We start from the raw sequence: 15,819 nt of genomic DNA, 5'->3' as shown, positions 1-15,819 counted from the left end.
TGAGTCCCACTACTTACGACCCGGACCCCCACTCTACCACCCTCCATCCCAAGCCATGGCCGAAACCACCACCCCAACATACACGATCCGGCACGCCACCCAAGCCGACGTCCCCACCATCCTCTCCCTCATCCTCGAGCTCGCCGAGTACGAAAAGGCGCTCGACACCGTCGCCATGACGGAAGCCACCTTGCTCGAAACCCTCTCCTTCCCGGTCCCCAATACGACCCCCCGGCAATTCACGCCCGGCCACGCACGCACCCTCCTCGTCACCCCATCCGACTCCCCCACCACCGTCGCCGGCATGGCCCTCTACTTCTTCAACTACAGCACCTGGAGCGGTCCCGGCATCTACCTCGAAGACCTGATCATCAGCGCCGCATACCGTAAGCGCGGGTACGGTAAGGCGTTGCTGTCCGCGCTGGCGCGCGAGGTGCAGATCCTGAACCCCTCGGGCGGGCGGCTGCAGTGGCAGGTGCTGGATTGGAATACGCCGAGCATTGGGTTTTATGAGAGTGAGGCGATTGGGGCACGGTGTACGCGGGAGTGGGTTAGTGTGAGGGTTGATGGGGAGGGGGTGGGGAGACTGGCGGCGAGGAGGTGATGTGGTGAGGCTGAGATGGGTCTGGGGGGATTGGTGGTGGGAGATGTGGGAGATGTGGGTAGAGCATGCTATATAGCATCGAGCACGGGTATAGAACCGAGCACCGGAGAGATGGGTCTGGGGAATGAGAGTATGTGAAGGGCTCGTAAGAGATAGAGCTTAGATCCTGGGCAGCCAAATTATAGCCTCGGCGTGATGTTTACGAGGTCAGATTGTCGTACAGATCCATGTGAGATTTGATCGCGAGACTATACGGAGCTCTGAGGAGGGTGTTGAGCGTTCACTACGTGGCACGTGCAAGAGAAGCGACAAAACGTGCCCAGACTAGGCAGAATCAGCCTGCATTACATCTCCTACATCTCTACTCACTCATCAAGATCCACTGCCCTCAGCAGCCGCTATTTTCGCCTTCTTCACCAGACCCTCATCGATGGGCACCTCAACGGTATCCACCTTCTGCTGCACGCTCGGGGGCACCACTACTCCGCCCACTCTCCACTCCATGCCCGGGTAGCTATCGCTGACCACAATGATGTCCACCACCCTCTCGACCTCTTCCGGCACGAGCTTCAACCTCGTATTGCTCATCAGCCCGGCTCGACCCCTGCCGCCCTGGCCGATGGGCCAATTGAGGCGCTTCAGCGCCGCGATACCCTTCCCACCATGGGGCACAGCCACGACGAAGAAGCCTTCGGTCTGCGGCTTGCTCAGTCTTGGCGCGTAGATGCGGCCTTCGGCGTTCATGAGGCTGTTCTTCCTCGTGGCGGTGACTACGACTTCACCTTCCTTGCTGTCCGCTTTGACGTTCAGGACGGGTAGGTGGTTCAAGGCTCGGACGAATTCGCTGCGTGAGTTGCCTCGGACGCCGAGCTCGTTCATCATTTTGTCCGTGGAGACGCGCCCTTCTTTCAGGGCAAGCTCACTCGCCGTGATCAGATCCTTCGGTACCTTGCCGTCCCGTTTTGGATTCCAATCAGGTGAGACCCATGGCATGATACTCAGTGGATATTCGGTTGGCCAGCGTGCGCTCTTGACACATTGCAGCACCTTGATGAGCTCCAGCACACAGTCGAACCGGTCGAGCTCGGTCATGACATCGATCCCAGCTTGTACGATACGGACGGTCTGATCGAGCACACTGTTCTGGTCGCCGATGTAGTCCCGGATCGGCAAGTCCGCACGACTCATATGCGCCTGCAGGAGCAGGAAGGACTTAACGTGAGGGTCCCACATCGGCATATCGGGCATGAGCCCCGCCGTATCCAGGGGCAGATTCTCCGCAAGGACTGCGTTTTCGAGATCCTCATTGTGTCTGACCGGCAGCTCATCGAACTCGGTCGCTTGCGAGACCCACGCGAGCACATTCGCAAAGTCCACCTTGCCGGCGGGTAGCGCTCGTGCTTTGGCGAGGAAGTTGCGAATCGTCAAGTGAGAGAGGTAGTAGTAGCTCATAATCTTGCCAAACGGTGTCGAGTCAACATCGCCGTTGGAGTGGACAAGCACGCAGTCCGACTCTGCCAGATCATCAAGGGACTTGTCCACGAGGTTGACGATGTAATCTGCAGCGAGCTGCCGGGCAACAAGCGGTTCATCGCGATGTTGTTCCGCAGATATTTCAAGACCATAGTAAGTAGGATTCTTGTGCAGACGCCGGAAGAAGAAGGTCCAAGTAAGGTAGTCGAGGGCATCTTGTTTGGTCTGGATGACTCCAGCGGAGCATTCGGCGCCCAAGTGGTTGGAGAGAACTTTGTGAAGCGAGCTTTCAACGGGAAAGCCGATGTTCAGGAAGTGCTTGTAGTATGGTTTGGTTGCCTCCTTGGTGAATATTCGGGCGATGCCCGATGTGTCGAATTGAGGGCGGCCAGCGCGACCAAGCATCTGCAGTACGTCTGTCAGATCCATGTCCACGTACCCTTCTGTCTTCGCATCGAAGTACTGTGTACCCTTCACAACGACCAGATGTGCCGGCAGATTGATCCCCCAAGCAAGTGTACTTGTGGCGACTAGGACTTGGATCTTGTTGTTGGCGAAAAGCTGCTCCGCCAACGAACGATCTGACTCCACAAGCCCTGCGTGATGCAGGCCGATGCCAAAACCAAGGGCTTCTCGCAAGGCGTCATCTTTGACTGTGGATAACGTGAGCTGCAGATCATCCTCACTGTCAAAGTGCAAGAATCGGCGTGGATCTTCTTCCATGCCGCAATAATTGATGAGGTCTTTCGCTGTTAGACGTGTCTGTCTCCGTGAGGCCACAAAGACAATGACCGGCTTATCCGGGCTGTGATTCTTGATAGCAAGGAATGTTGGCCGGTTCATGGATTGCATCAGCGGGCAGAACCCTTTCTGTTCAGGAAACCCATCAATATACATCTCGAGCGGCACTGGACGAACGCTGTGTCGGAAGTTGAAGAGACCTTGGTTGTTACCAGGTTTAACACCTAGCCAGTTGGCCAGATCTGTAGCGTTGGCAGCTGCTGTGGACATGCCAAGTAGGCGAATGGTTCCAGCTTCGGCCTGCGCAGCAATGTAGTTCATGCGGGAAACAATGATTTCGAGGATGGGTCCACGGTCGCCGCCGAGCAAGTGAATCTCGTCTATGACCACTAGGGAGACTTGTCGAACGTAAGATCGGTTCTGCCACGATCGACTAATGCCATCCCATTTTTCGGGAGTTGTGATGATGATGTCGGCCGCGCGGATGGTCTTCGTGTCTGGCGTGTTGTCCCCTGTCAACTCAACGATGCTCAGTCCCAACGGGCCAGCTAAACGTTTGCCCCAGTCCTTCACACGCTCTTTTACAAGTGCTTTCATGGGCGCAATGTACACGACTTTGCTGCCAGGGTGGTCGCGAAATGCCTGCCACATAGCGAGCTCGGCGGCCACCGTCTTGCCTGATCCCGTAGGCGACCCCAAGAGGACATTGTTGGAGGTGTGGTACAAGGTATGAAAGATCTGTGTCTGCATAGGATTGAAGAAGTGAAACCGCTGCCGGTAGATATCCTCGATTAGTGGATTCTTCAGGGCGGTAACCGGAAGTGGTTGTAGGTCAAGCAGATCGGTATGAACAGTTTCAGTGTCTGGTCGAATCAAATGCTGGAAAGATATCGGATGAACACTTTCGCAGCCCACCCACTTGTTCGAGATGACTCTGACATAGATTTGAGCCGGAAGCGGATCGGCCAGAGGGATGGTGAAGTTCAGCTCGTGATTGTCATGGAGTTTCTTGCGGTTAAGAATGAATTGTTCGTGATGATAGATCTCCGAAGTCTCCGAGTTCTCAACCCACACCCAATACGATTCCGAGGTACCATGATGGCGATCGTTCCACACAAAGTCTGGGTAGAGGTACAGGTGTATGCGAAGAACGTCTCGATTCAGTGGCGCTATTTCAGCTTCGATTGATACCGTAGGGAAGTTGTCCAACAACCTCGCTATGGTGCCACCCATCTTTTGATTATGGACCAAACTGCCAATTTCAGCGACTTGCATCTCACGCAGACTCTCAATGCTGGAGGAAGGAAGCTTTTCATCAAGATTGCGCAGTACAGGCGGCGTAAGGTCAAATTGGTGAAAGGGATGCTTGAATGGCCACATCCTCTTCTCGATCGCCTTGCACATGGTGAGGAGGACCTGGCTGAGGTTACCCCATCCTCTATTGAGAGCGATCTCGAAGACAGCTCGACAGACTCTGCCAGCATTGTCGGCGACATACTTTGAATCGGAAGACAGCGCGAAGTCTTCGATCCTCGCTCGTGAGATGTAGGCCTGGAGCAAGATATTGGTCTTTGCATGGTTTTGAATGATCTTCAGCTCTTTCTCGTCAGTCTTGCTGTCCTTTTCGGTCCGCTTGCCATCGTCAATGTCGCACCATGTAAACTCCTGCTTCAGATGATGCAGCTCCTGCGCTTCATTCTCGCGAGAAGTGATATTATCGAATTCTGCACTCATGCTGATCATCTTGAGCACATCTGCTTCGGATGCGAGGGGCTGCAGCATGGTGTTGAAAATCTCTATGCTGCTGTGCTGAACGTAGAAGAAACTTGCAATGCGACCGACATCCTTGGGCTTGAGCTCGTCGGTTTTCTCGTTGTAGATGATGCACTGACTTCGATGAAGTGTTCTGGCAGCGTCAACAATCAGTTTCCGCCGTCGCTGACCCAGCTGTGGATCATCTTGTTGCTCATTCCAGTCGATGCCGTATGCTTGTGGGTTGCGACGCATTCGGACAAACAAGTACGAATAACCGAGCCATGTGATGGCCTCAGCAACAGTCGTAACCGTGCCCAGAGAAATCTCAGCATTCAAATTATCGACAAGCTTCTGGGAGAATTTTGACTCGATTGGCTGTTGTTGGGTCACAGCAGATAAGTAGTGCTGCAGCTTGTCATGCGTGGTGCAGATGTAGCCGATGCCGGAGTCCTGAAATTGGGGACGGCCAGCACGACCGAAGATCTGTAGCACATCCAGGATGCCAATGTCAACGAATTTGCCAGCATCCGAGCTGTATAGCTGTGTCCCTTTGATGATGACTGCAGCTGCCGGAAGATTCACACCCCATGCCAAAGTCGCTGTACAACAAAGCACCTTGATCGCTCCATCGGCGAAGACCCGCTCCACATAATTTCGATCCGAACGTGCCATACCGGCGTGATGACTGCCAAAGCCCTTGGGGACGATGTCTCGAAGTTCTCGTTGGCGAGTCTGTTTGAGATCTCCCATGGCTCGTTGATATGCTCCATCATCAGGATTTGGAGCGAACAGATCGGCACAACCGTCATCAACCGCCATCGAGTAAAGAGTCCGGGCTGTGTTGATAGTGTCCTTTCTCGAATGTACAAACACCATTACCTGCTTGTCCTGCTCTAGGAGCGCTTTGATCTTTTCGAACGTGACAGAGTCTAGATTGTCACGCGATGTCTTGGAATTTGCTTTTCCTTTGACACCGATGAAGTGTTGTTCCAAAGGAACGGGTCTGAAAGAACCGTCGAAATAGAAGAGACCGGTCATTCTGTTGACTTTGAGAAAGTCTGAGACATCGATATAGTTGGGCAACGTCGCAGAGAGACCGACAATCCGAATCAGCGACTGCGTGCTCTCAACCTGTCGCTCTGTTCTTGCAACCAGCGACTCAATCACGGCGCCACGCTCATCGTGTAGCATGTGAACCTCATCAATGATCAGAAGCCGGACCTTTTGCACAAGTTCGGTGTCGCCCGTGCTCTTCCTGGTCACCACATCCCACTTCTCGGGAGTCGTGACGATGATCTGTGTAGCAGTGATTTCCTTTTTGGTCAAATGCATGTCGCCGGTGTACTCTCGAACTTGGATACCAAGCCAAGCCAGTCGCTTCCCAAGCTTCTCGGTGATTTCGGCTGCCAGGGCTTTCATGGGAGCAACATAGACGATTTTGAAGTCGCTTGCTTGCAACACAAAATCGGTAGCTTGTGGCTCCTCCGCCGGGCTGGGCACAACGTTATGCGAGATGGTGTTGAGGATAGTAAGCATGGCGGCGTCGGTCTTTCCGGCACCGGTAGGGGCACAGACAAGCATATTCTCGCTGGTGCCATAGGCCACAGGGTAGAGGAGGCTCTGCATTCTGTTCAAACTCTGGTACCCCTTGAACGTCTTTTGGCAGAGTGCGTCCATTTCAGCGACGGGGACGAGTCTTTGTCCAGCTGCAATGCTACCGACCTTCGTCGCAGGAATTGAATACTCTTCATACTTGGCGTACTCTTTACGCTCGCTTCCTAGAGGAAGAGCATACCGCCGACCCGAGATGTCCAACGTATTACCAGTTGCAGCAGTCGCAGACTTGTAGACGTGGGGGTAATGTGGGCCACTGCGGCTCTGTGCTGCGGCGAGCTTTGCGTGCTTGTGCTCATAGTCTTGCTGCCGCAGGAAGGCTTCTCGTTCTTGTTTGGTCTGTAGGCCCGCAAGAAGCCCCTCGGTCTGCTTGACAGAGGCCGATGGCTGCTTTAACACGTCTTTGCGGTTGGAGATAAGCTCAATGACAAAGTCAAGATCATCGTAGCCGATCATGTCTGCCAATAGCATCTGAAGCTCCTCGTCCGAACTATCAGAGGCTAACAGGGCAGTGAGCTGCTGCTCCAGGTCTTCGGCATTCATACCCGAGCGTGCTTTTGAGAAGTCTTCACACTTCTGGCGCAACCATGAGCGACCATGCGCCGCCTCCGCAGAGAATTCCAGCGGGTCAAAACCATTGATGCCACCCCCATCGCTCAGTGAGCTCTCATTTAGCTCGCCGTCGACGTCCCAGATGTCATCGTCATCGTAAGAGTCGGATGAGTCCTGATCGAAATTGACATCCGCTCCGTACATCTGCGAGCCCTCTTCTAGTGGGGGCAATTTGAGGTCTGAGATGGCTTGTTTCATGGCATTCATCTGGGCGAGCCATTGCGCCTCTGCTTGGAAAACTTCCGCCATCGTTCTTGAGGTAGCCACTTACCTTCAGGTAGCAGTATTGCAACCAATATTTGGAGAAGAACGATGAGGGACAAGACAGAAGAAGAATCTCAAGATCGATGAGTCGATGACTCTTGCAAGGCTTCGATATCGAAGCGACAAGGCTGAGCAGTGATGTGAAGCCTATTGGGCAGTTAAAACAATGCGCCTGGGCCCCCCCAACGAGTCAAAGAATTGCCCCACAGCGATCGATACAGGCGGGCGCCGAAACAACGGCTACAACGGGGGACTGGTACATGTGACATCTTCAGCAGCAGGCTCCCTATTTCCTTCATTCATAACAACTCCCTCAATATCTCGCCGTCAGCCACTCCTCGACCTACACGCCGCCGTTTCGTTGACCTACACTGTGTCGTCGGCAAGCCGACTACTTTAACCTCCACCGCTTTCACCGTTGACCGTCAGGATGAAGATATTCTACATAGGCGTAAGTACCAAGTGGCCGGACCCCGGAATCCTCTATTGACAACACAAGGTGATCCGCAACGATCCTCAGCCTGCGACTGAACTGGCTGTGGAGCGGGATCTCTCCTCCTTTTCCCGATTCACTCGTGACAGGTAGGCCACTTCCCGATCGCACCTCCGACCATCAATTGCTGACATTTTCGGCAGCTATGGTGAATTTATGTCTATGTTCGCGAAGACCGTCGCGGAGCGCACCCGGGCTGGCGTCCGTCAAGACATCGAAGAGAAGAGCTACACTTTCCACGCCTACGGCTCGACGGCGGGCGTCGCCGGCATCATCATCTCCGACGCTGAATACCCTGCGCTTGTCGCACATCAGCTTCTGTCCAAAATCGTCGACGAGTTCACCACGTCTCACCCGCAATCCTCCTACATCTCGACCTCCGTGACTTCGGTGCCGTACCCGCAACTCAAGGAATACATTGTGAAATACCAGGATCCGAATCAGGCGGACAGCATCATGAAGGTGCAGCGCGAACTGGACGAGACCAAGATTGTGCTTCACAAGACCATCGAGAGCGTGCTGGAGCGTGGCGAGAAGATTGATAGCCTGGTACAGAAGAGCGACGGGCTGAGCGCACAGAGCAAGATGTTTTACCAGCAGGCCAAGAAGCAGAACAGCTGTTGCGTCGTCATGTAAGTGACCTGAACGGACACGATTTGTCTCGTTTTGCGATCGCGCTGGACGGTGGCGTCCAACCTCGGTGGTCGGGTTGTGGCGTTTCGACTTAAAACGTTGGTCTAGAGGTCAGTTTATACCACATCTGAAGCGTTTCAACTGCTCCAAAGCCCCATGTGCCAAAAGTTTCACGGACATGACTTTGCCCTTGATGGTTGGTGCCTTTCGATTTTCTCCCTCTCGGCCTTCTGCGCCCTTCTCATGTCCACGAATGCTCTGAGCGGAACGATTAAGTCGAAGACTTGCTCACACCAGCGATCCACTCCTGACAGCATACTCTAACCTATATTCCTCATCTCATCTGCATTCCCCAGCCAGTCAGGCACATGAACACCATTCCACAACGCTTCCTCCCCTCGACTCAAAGCTCACAACTAAACCAACAACCCATTAACAATGCAGACTCGTACAGTTTCATTCCCTCACGTCAACCCCAGCCTCAGGCCCCCAATCCACCGCCACAGCACCCACGCTGCACAGCACCACTCATGCTTCGCTGTTCCTGTTCAGCCCCGCGCCCCAAAACCGGAGGAGGACACATCACGCTCGACGCAGCGCCCAGGGTCAAGGCTTGGGACTAGAATCGCAGGAGAAAAAAGGCTCCAGTGCCCTGTACCGCACGGTATCGGGCACCAGCTCCACACTCCACACTTACACACCAGCATCACACACGCAACTTCCGTTCCGATGCACGAGGCGACGTCAGGGTCACCGGGACGCGGGAAAAGGGCTCTAGAACGATCTCGGATCTCCATGAAAGTCCTCCAGGGTCGGCCGGAGGGGGGGGGGGGGGAAAGAGGTCCAGACTGGACGGCCTCGGTCATAGTCAACCCGGGCCTGTGAACGGTCATGCTTCATGTCTTTCTCAACGGGGTCATTCCTGCGACAGGATGGCGACTCTAAGTGGCTATTTTCAAAAAAAAAACAAAAACAAAAAAAAAACACGACGGTCTCATTAATTGATATGATATCTTGGACAAAAATGTTCGTATCTCTTTCCTCATGCCGGGCCGCAGGCATTTCAGGTTGACGAAAACATGTGGCAACCCTACCTCCTTCCGGCGCAATAGCGCCAAGACTTTCACTGCCTGTGCGCTTTCTAGAGTCTACTGCCATCGGGCCGCAGACAGCAGCGATCAGAATTGGATCTTAGATCCACCGCCCAACGAACGGCACGCACTCCACCATGGCGATCCCCGCCATCCACGAGGCGACCGTGTTCACCGACCCGACAACGACCGTCGCAACGACAGGAGCGCAAAGCGCCCACGCCGTCTTCCCCTTGCTGAGCTGGCTGCAGTCCACGTGCGGCATGATGAACCTCTGCGCCAAGAGCTCCACGCCTAGACTGACGATGGGATGCACGAGGAAAGTGGCATATGAGTAGCGCGCCAGATTGACCTTCCTCCGCTCCTTATTCGGAGTCTTGCGGAAAGGCGAGAAGCGTGGTAGGCCGAAAGTCAGAAGGTCCGCGCGGTTGAAGTACTTCTCGCAGACGGCCACGAGCGAGGGGAGGAGCGTGATGAAGCCGAGTTCGTTCCAGATTGCGTAGAGCGCCGCGGGCAGGTTGAGACCGCCGGCCGTGAGCTTCAAGCCTGCCGTGAATGAGGGGATCCGCTTCTGACTCAACATGGTGGAGGCGAGGGTGGCGGCGAGGCCGAGCATCATGGTGACGACTGAGAGGGCGAGGCTTGACAGTGGCTCGTTGCGAGAGCTGAGGAAGAGGCTGTGCAAGTACATGCTACCTGTGTTGGCGCAGATGTGCCCCATGGCATACGCGAAGATGTATTGCGGCAGGAAAGCAGGCTGGAGGTTCAGCGGCGTCAAGATACGGCCCACTGGGAAAGGGACACGGACGAGGAACGCCGTCAGAGCGCTCAATCCAAAGGCGCCGAGGACGTATTTGCGCTGCGGAGATGACCAAGTGGGCCACTGCTGGAAGGATGAGGGTCGGAGAGTTGCCACACCTGCAGCTATGGCGTCGAAGAAGAACAGCACAACGCTAAACCATACTGGCCCTTTGATACCTCGCAAGGTCTCGAAGTAGTTCCGCAGAAGTTGTTTCACGTCTGATGAGGAGAGGGCCAGGGAGCGGTCGCTGGCTAGAATCAGTAGCCTGAACAGAGGCGCTGCCAACACCGTGTAGGCAACGGCAGGTACGACCAACCGCTGCGCTCGCCCTGTAACGAACGATATCGACGTCCCTTCTTCCCTCCTAGACGAGCTAGGAGACTTCGGTGCCGCCCTGCGTTGGATGAGCTTCTGTAGCTGGCCGTGGGTGAAGTATCCGGCCAGCCAATAGAACCCTGCCATAAAGAAGGTCTGGTTGACTGCATTGAAGCCGGCAAGCGCCGGGCTCATTGACGGGAAACAGGGCGAATGCCAGCCCCAGTTGCCGAGTCCACCATACGGGATAGCGGTATGATGAAGAACGACTAAGGAAGTCAGGCCAACACGGAGGGCTGATAGGTGGTGTAAGCGTGGTTGAGGCGATGAGAGCGAAGGCGTAGGCTGCTGAGGTAGTGCCTTTCCATCTGTCTTCGGCTGTCTGGGCAGCGCCTTCCATGATGTCCAGGGTGTTGTGGGGGTAGAGGGTGTGATAGGTGATGAGATCAGTGGTTGAGCTTGCGTCGGGTCGACATCACGCTTGGGCGTCGAAGGCTCTCCTCGCTTGTGGACAAGGTCGTCGCGCACATGTTTGGCCTTTGTGACTTGTTCTTTGAAAAAGCCTTTGGCATCGCTGGATAGTTGTCGGAGGCCAAGGAGGCTTCTGCGACTTTTCTCGCTGCTCTTCTGGGAAGAATCATCCGAGTCCATCGCGACTCAACTTTTGCTGTAGCAAAGGGATGCGACGGAGGACTTCCATCAAACGCATTGGTTCGGCGCGGTATTAAGAGGATTCACCTTGCTGGTGAATACTGGCAGCCTTGCAGTACCTCGGGCCAAGCGAGCAGGCAGCCAGGTTTCACCTGATATTACATGGTAGATGAACGCGCAGCAATTGGTGAATAGCCGGGTATGACCCTGGGGGAAGATTGATCTCCGGTCTGCGGCCGTTTTTCGTATACAACGCTCATGATTCTCTAGACATGTTGTTCTGACTTACAGAGTACTTATCGAAGCATTGCTCTCAACCACAAGAGCTTGCTATCAGGCACCTTTCGCATATAATGCAGATGGCTCGATTAGGTCAGCCTAGAAAGACAAAAGACCCATCCTCAAGGCTCGTACTCAAGTCTGCATCCAACGGGCGACGAGAACGCACTCATTACAGTTTGACAGCCGGGGAAAAGAGCCGTTGAATTGGCTCTGAGAGATCTTCCTGCTTTCAGCCCTAATTCCTGCTATGCTTTTCCGCACCAACGTTTCGACGAGTTGTTGCCTCTGAAGGTGATCGAATTGATCGCATGGGTATAAGAGCCGCCAGTTCCGTCCTGGGACGCAAGGAGGTAGCCTCGTCTCATATGCTAGGCCCTGCCAATTTGAAGAAAACGATGACAATCTACCCCATCGACCATGGACAGAGATGATCCGGCTTCGAGAAAGGCAACTTGCTTGGCGGCTCAAGAGAATTTCTGGGCACGGCGGTATAGCATCCACCTAATTTCCGGCCTTCTTAGGGCCACCACACACCACACGCGCCCCTTGCAGCCAATTCAGGCGTGGCGCTCTGTGGCGTACTTGTGGCGGGCTGAAGCGGCAAAAAGACCACGAAAGCCGCCAGTGCGATTGTTGCTCTTCCGCTTCCGCGAGAGTCTAGGATAGCGAAATTAGGAACCGAGACCCTGGCAATCGGAGGCGAGAGATCATTGTTCGCGGTACTCGGGTAAAGACGCCGAGCTTCCTTGAAAAAACCGTGGTCAGGGGTACGGCTAGTCAGAACGGAGGTCTATGAAAAGCCTTTCGGAACATGGGTATCCTTGAGATCCATGATTTCGAAGGCGGCTACGGTGTAGTGGGGAAAGGATACCAGACAATCGCGAATAGACTGAAGTTTCGAGCTTTTGCGCTTCAAGGATCACATTGCTCAACAGAAAGAGGACAGTTTTGTGTGCAAAGCATGGCACGGAGCATTTGATGGGATACCAAGCACATATTCATCTCAAGCATTGCGTTCTCGCGGACAGTTTGACCTTTCAGCTCTTGTTCGCGCGCGCCGGCACTAGTATCAATCCATGTCGCTGAAGATTTTTGCGTAGATCCATCTCGCGATGTAGAAATCTCTGAACAATGTAAATAATTCTTTTCGCAAGACGCCAGGTCTGGCACATTCCGGATGTGGGTTTCTGGGGCATATCGTCGTGTAGTCGTATTCTGGGCATCATTCGTTGTGGCTAGACACAAGGAAAGATTGGTATGGTACAGATGTTCCATCAGGCACATCAAGAGGCTGCCGGGACAGCTTGTGTAGGTGTGGACGAATCCGACGAGCTGATGTCGGAAGGTGGAGGTAATTCGAGTGTCGACGATAGGGCGATGGTACTCTCGAGTGTTGGCGACGACTGCCAAAATTCGTGGCTGGACCCCTGAAAGATATCTCGATATAGTGATGCAAATTCCTCATCCAACGGCTCCGCGTCTTCAGCAGAAACATTCGCATTATCTTTCAGCGCCGTGGTCCTCACGGATGAAGACGATCTTTGTGGTTTTGTGCTCTGTGAGCCATGTCGGGAGTGGCGCTCTGATGTGCGTTTCCGGATGCCAGCGCGCTTGGTCTCTCCCATAAGCGCGCCTAATGTCGACGAGTCGGCTCTTTTCAGTCCAAGATCAGGAACCCTTTCTCGAGTCGGCGACGCCTGGATGGCTGGCAGAGTGCTAATGGTGGCCACGGGTAGCGACGGGACCCGCGTGCTTCGCTGAGACCGCAGCGAAGGAGAGCTGCTAGCAGGCATCACGGACGTCCGCTCACTCTCGGGCGTAGTGGGTCCTGACGATACCTTCGGAGTACTTTGCGGCGTGTTCGACGTCCTTGTTTTCTTCTTTTTCTTTTTCATCGCCTTCACGGCTTGTAGTGAAGGCTCACGAGCCTCGATAGCCTGGATATATGTTGATCTCATGCTCTCGACGAGCTTTCTGATGTCTTCCTTAGTGTTGATAGAATCGGAGTCTCCGACACTAGCTCTTGTTGTGTATGATGATGCATAGCCCGCAGAGGAAATGAATGAGAGGCGTTGTTGTGACGCCTCGTCCGATGTATCATCTTGTAAGCTGGATTCGTTCTTTGACAGGCGACTAGTCCCTGGCTGCGCAGTGATTTCCCTGTGCTCAAAGCTAGGACGAGGCAGCGGAACCAAGGCGAACGGGATCGGCTTCTCACCACCAGGGGGAACATCCGCTATGGTCGAGAGCCTCTTTTGTTCCCAAGGCCCATCGCCGAGGTTTTTGTTGACGCCCGATTGACCATACATGGCGACAAGCTGTTTGTACTCGGCCTTCCATAACGCCCGAATGGTCGCGTTCTGCTCCGTCGGAGGTTCGGTCAAGGAGATGTGGGATGAAGTCTTCTTGAGAATGCCAGGAGACATTGGCTGCAGATCTGAGATGCCGAGACCATCTGTCATGGGCGACGACTGGGTAGAAGTGGGCCGACCAAAGACGTCTGGCAGATTCGAGGTCGAATTGCAGACCAGTCCCGAAGATGTGCGTACAGATGCATAAGGCGCTGCGTTCTCGGGGATGTCAAGTAGTGGCGATGAGCCATGAAATGGCGCCCATGAGGCAGGAGTAGATGTTGGAGGGTACTTCTGAGGCGGCGACGCATTCACTGAAGAGTGCGACCCTCGCCGGTCGCCTGGCGCAGGACTTTTCACAGATGCTGATCTGGAGTGGCGCTTGTTGCTAGCCACAACATACTCGCCGTCCCGAATGTTCTCCAGTATGTGCGCTTGGTCCTGAGTGGTGATCGAAAGCTCGCCTGAGCTGAGCCGGCGAGTGGCATTGAGCTTAACAGGACCATTGCCTGGGTGCGGACGCTCTCCGATGACGGGCGGTCTTCCAGCTCTGCTGGTCCGGTAGGCGAGTCCGCGGAGCGCCAAGGCGTCGTCCTTCTTCCGCCTCTCACTCAGGTTCCGCCCAAGCGGCTGGTGGATGAATACTGGTTGCTTCTGACCGTCAGACGCGTTTTGGTAGGGCACACTGTGCAGATCGAGCTCAGCGGGCGCAGTTCTGACGCGTCGAGGCCAGAATCTGACACGAAAACGGGACTCCATTGATGTTGCATGTGGCGAAAAGGTGTAAAGCAGTGGACGGTGGGATTCCAACAGTGGCAGTTGCCAGAGTCGCGGGGTTGAGGGACCTCGCGGTTTCTAAAAGGGATTGTTGTGCGAGCGAGTGTTTGAGTCGAGTTTGAGCTGGCAAGGATCATGGTATCTCCGGCACAGACGGATTAGGAGACAGATGCCAAAAGGGCAACATGGTTTGCTCAGACCAACCCCCGTCGCGACTGAAACGGACAGGATGGTTCTTGGACGAGCAGGGAGAACGTGGGTAGATGTACTCAGTACCGCAAAGAGCGGTTGGTCGATCTGGGGTGGCCAGGGTAGGCGCGACAACCGAACAGCAATAACCACGCCCGGAAAGCAAATAACGCCAGGATGAACCCCAGAACCCGGTCGAAGAGGCGATGTAAAGCCTGACGCACCTCTGCTGTGGGCCTTTTAGTTTGACGCGTCCCGGCGCAGTTGATTTGACCTAATCTGGAGCCGAAGAAAGTGGTCATCAAAACATCGCCAATGGATGTCACAAAGCTCTGCAGCACCAAATCACTGCCGGCGTCTGACAGTTTTCAATGAGCTTGTACTGCATCGACCCAGCTGAATGCTGGTACAGAACACACCCCTAGCGATGCCTACGAAAGCCATCTGAATCATTCGTAACTGACCGGCCGAGTCTCACGCCGCCACTGTTTCCTGGTGGGGAGTCGACTTGTAGCCCGGACGCGCCGCTAAATTGGGTCTGCCCTGCTTTACCGAAACCCAGGGACAATAGGTCCGTCGATCTCCCACCCAAGCGAATGTTTTTCCGCCTGTCTTTGGTGCTTGCTGACGCTACTACGATTGACGAGCGCCTCCAAAAGCCTCGTGCGGCGCGACTATGACACGCTGTGCCGCTGTCACCCTACGGCACTGACAGCGTCAAGGATGCCCCACCATCAGCACAGCCTCACAGTCATCAAAGTCAGGACGCAAGTATTGTCGACATTAGCTTCACATGTCAAGCAAGATCCCTACACAGCTGCAAGGTCCTGGCTGGTTGTACAGCTGGAGTTGCACGGGAGTCGGCGGCCCCAAGAAGCCACTGGGTGCGTTGGAGAGAATTCGACACCGCCTTATTGTCGCTCTGACAGATTGACGGCTCATAGAATGTATATTCTAGATCTTGCTAGGCCTAGAGAGTGGTGAATATGAAGTCTTATGAAATTGTTGCAGAGGTCGTAGACTATTCATGCGGTATGTCATCATTGCTCTTGGTTGACGACTGCCCTTCGCAAGTCGCCGAGCTCTGGCAATGGGGTGAGGTAGATGGGAACAGACATCTGTAATACCAAGTCTTGTCATACCTCTGCTCCCTCTGTGTGTCGGAGGCTCAA

At 54.5% G+C, this 15,819-nt stretch overlaps 5 protein-coding genes across 5 annotated transcripts; 2 read left to right on the top strand and 3 right to left on the bottom strand.

Moving 5' to 3' along the window:
* Positions 1-55: 55 nt before the first annotated feature.
* HMPREF1541_02083 (uncharacterized protein) lies at positions 56-604 on the top strand (the record flags this gene model as incomplete). Its single annotated transcript, XM_008716439.1, has 1 exon — positions 56-604. One exon carries the CDS (start codon positions 56-58, stop codon positions 602-604), a length of 549 nt encoding a protein of 182 aa, XP_008714661.1.
* A 372-nt stretch (positions 605-976) lies between these two features.
* On the bottom strand, positions 977-7,048 carry HMPREF1541_02082 (uncharacterized protein; the record flags this gene model as incomplete). Its single annotated transcript, XM_008716438.1, has 1 exon — positions 977-7,048. The coding sequence occupies one exon, from the start codon at positions 7,046-7,048 to the stop codon at positions 977-979; it is 6,072 nt and encodes a 2,023-aa protein (XP_008714660.1).
* A 445-nt stretch (positions 7,049-7,493) lies between these two features.
* Positions 7,494-8,192, top strand: HMPREF1541_02081 (uncharacterized protein; the record flags this gene model as incomplete). Its single annotated transcript, XM_008716437.1, has 3 exons — positions 7,494-7,514; positions 7,563-7,645; positions 7,700-8,192. 3 exons carry the CDS (start codon positions 7,494-7,496, stop codon positions 8,190-8,192), a joined length of 597 nt encoding a protein of 198 aa, XP_008714659.1.
* A 1,188-nt stretch (positions 8,193-9,380) lies between these two features.
* On the bottom strand, positions 9,381-11,048 carry HMPREF1541_02080 (uncharacterized protein; the record flags this gene model as incomplete). Its single annotated transcript, XM_008716436.1, has 1 exon — positions 9,381-11,048. One exon carries the CDS (start codon positions 11,046-11,048, stop codon positions 9,381-9,383), a length of 1,668 nt encoding a protein of 555 aa, XP_008714658.1.
* Positions 11,049-12,613: 1,565 nt separating this feature from the next.
* Positions 12,614-14,440, bottom strand: HMPREF1541_02079 (uncharacterized protein; the record flags this gene model as incomplete). Its single annotated transcript, XM_008716435.1, has 1 exon — positions 12,614-14,440. The coding sequence occupies one exon, from the start codon at positions 14,438-14,440 to the stop codon at positions 12,614-12,616; it is 1,827 nt and encodes a 608-aa protein (XP_008714657.1).
* Between the last annotated feature and the right edge of the window lie 1,379 nt (positions 14,441-15,819).

The sequence above is a fragment of the Cyphellophora europaea genome (assembly GCF_000365145.1).
Source record: "Cyphellophora europaea CBS 101466 unplaced genomic scaffold supercont1.2, whole genome shotgun sequence".
Classification (NCBI taxonomy): domain Eukaryota; kingdom Fungi; phylum Ascomycota; class Eurotiomycetes; order Chaetothyriales; family Cyphellophoraceae; genus Cyphellophora; species Cyphellophora europaea.
This window is presented reverse-complemented; position numbering and strand designations above follow the sequence as displayed.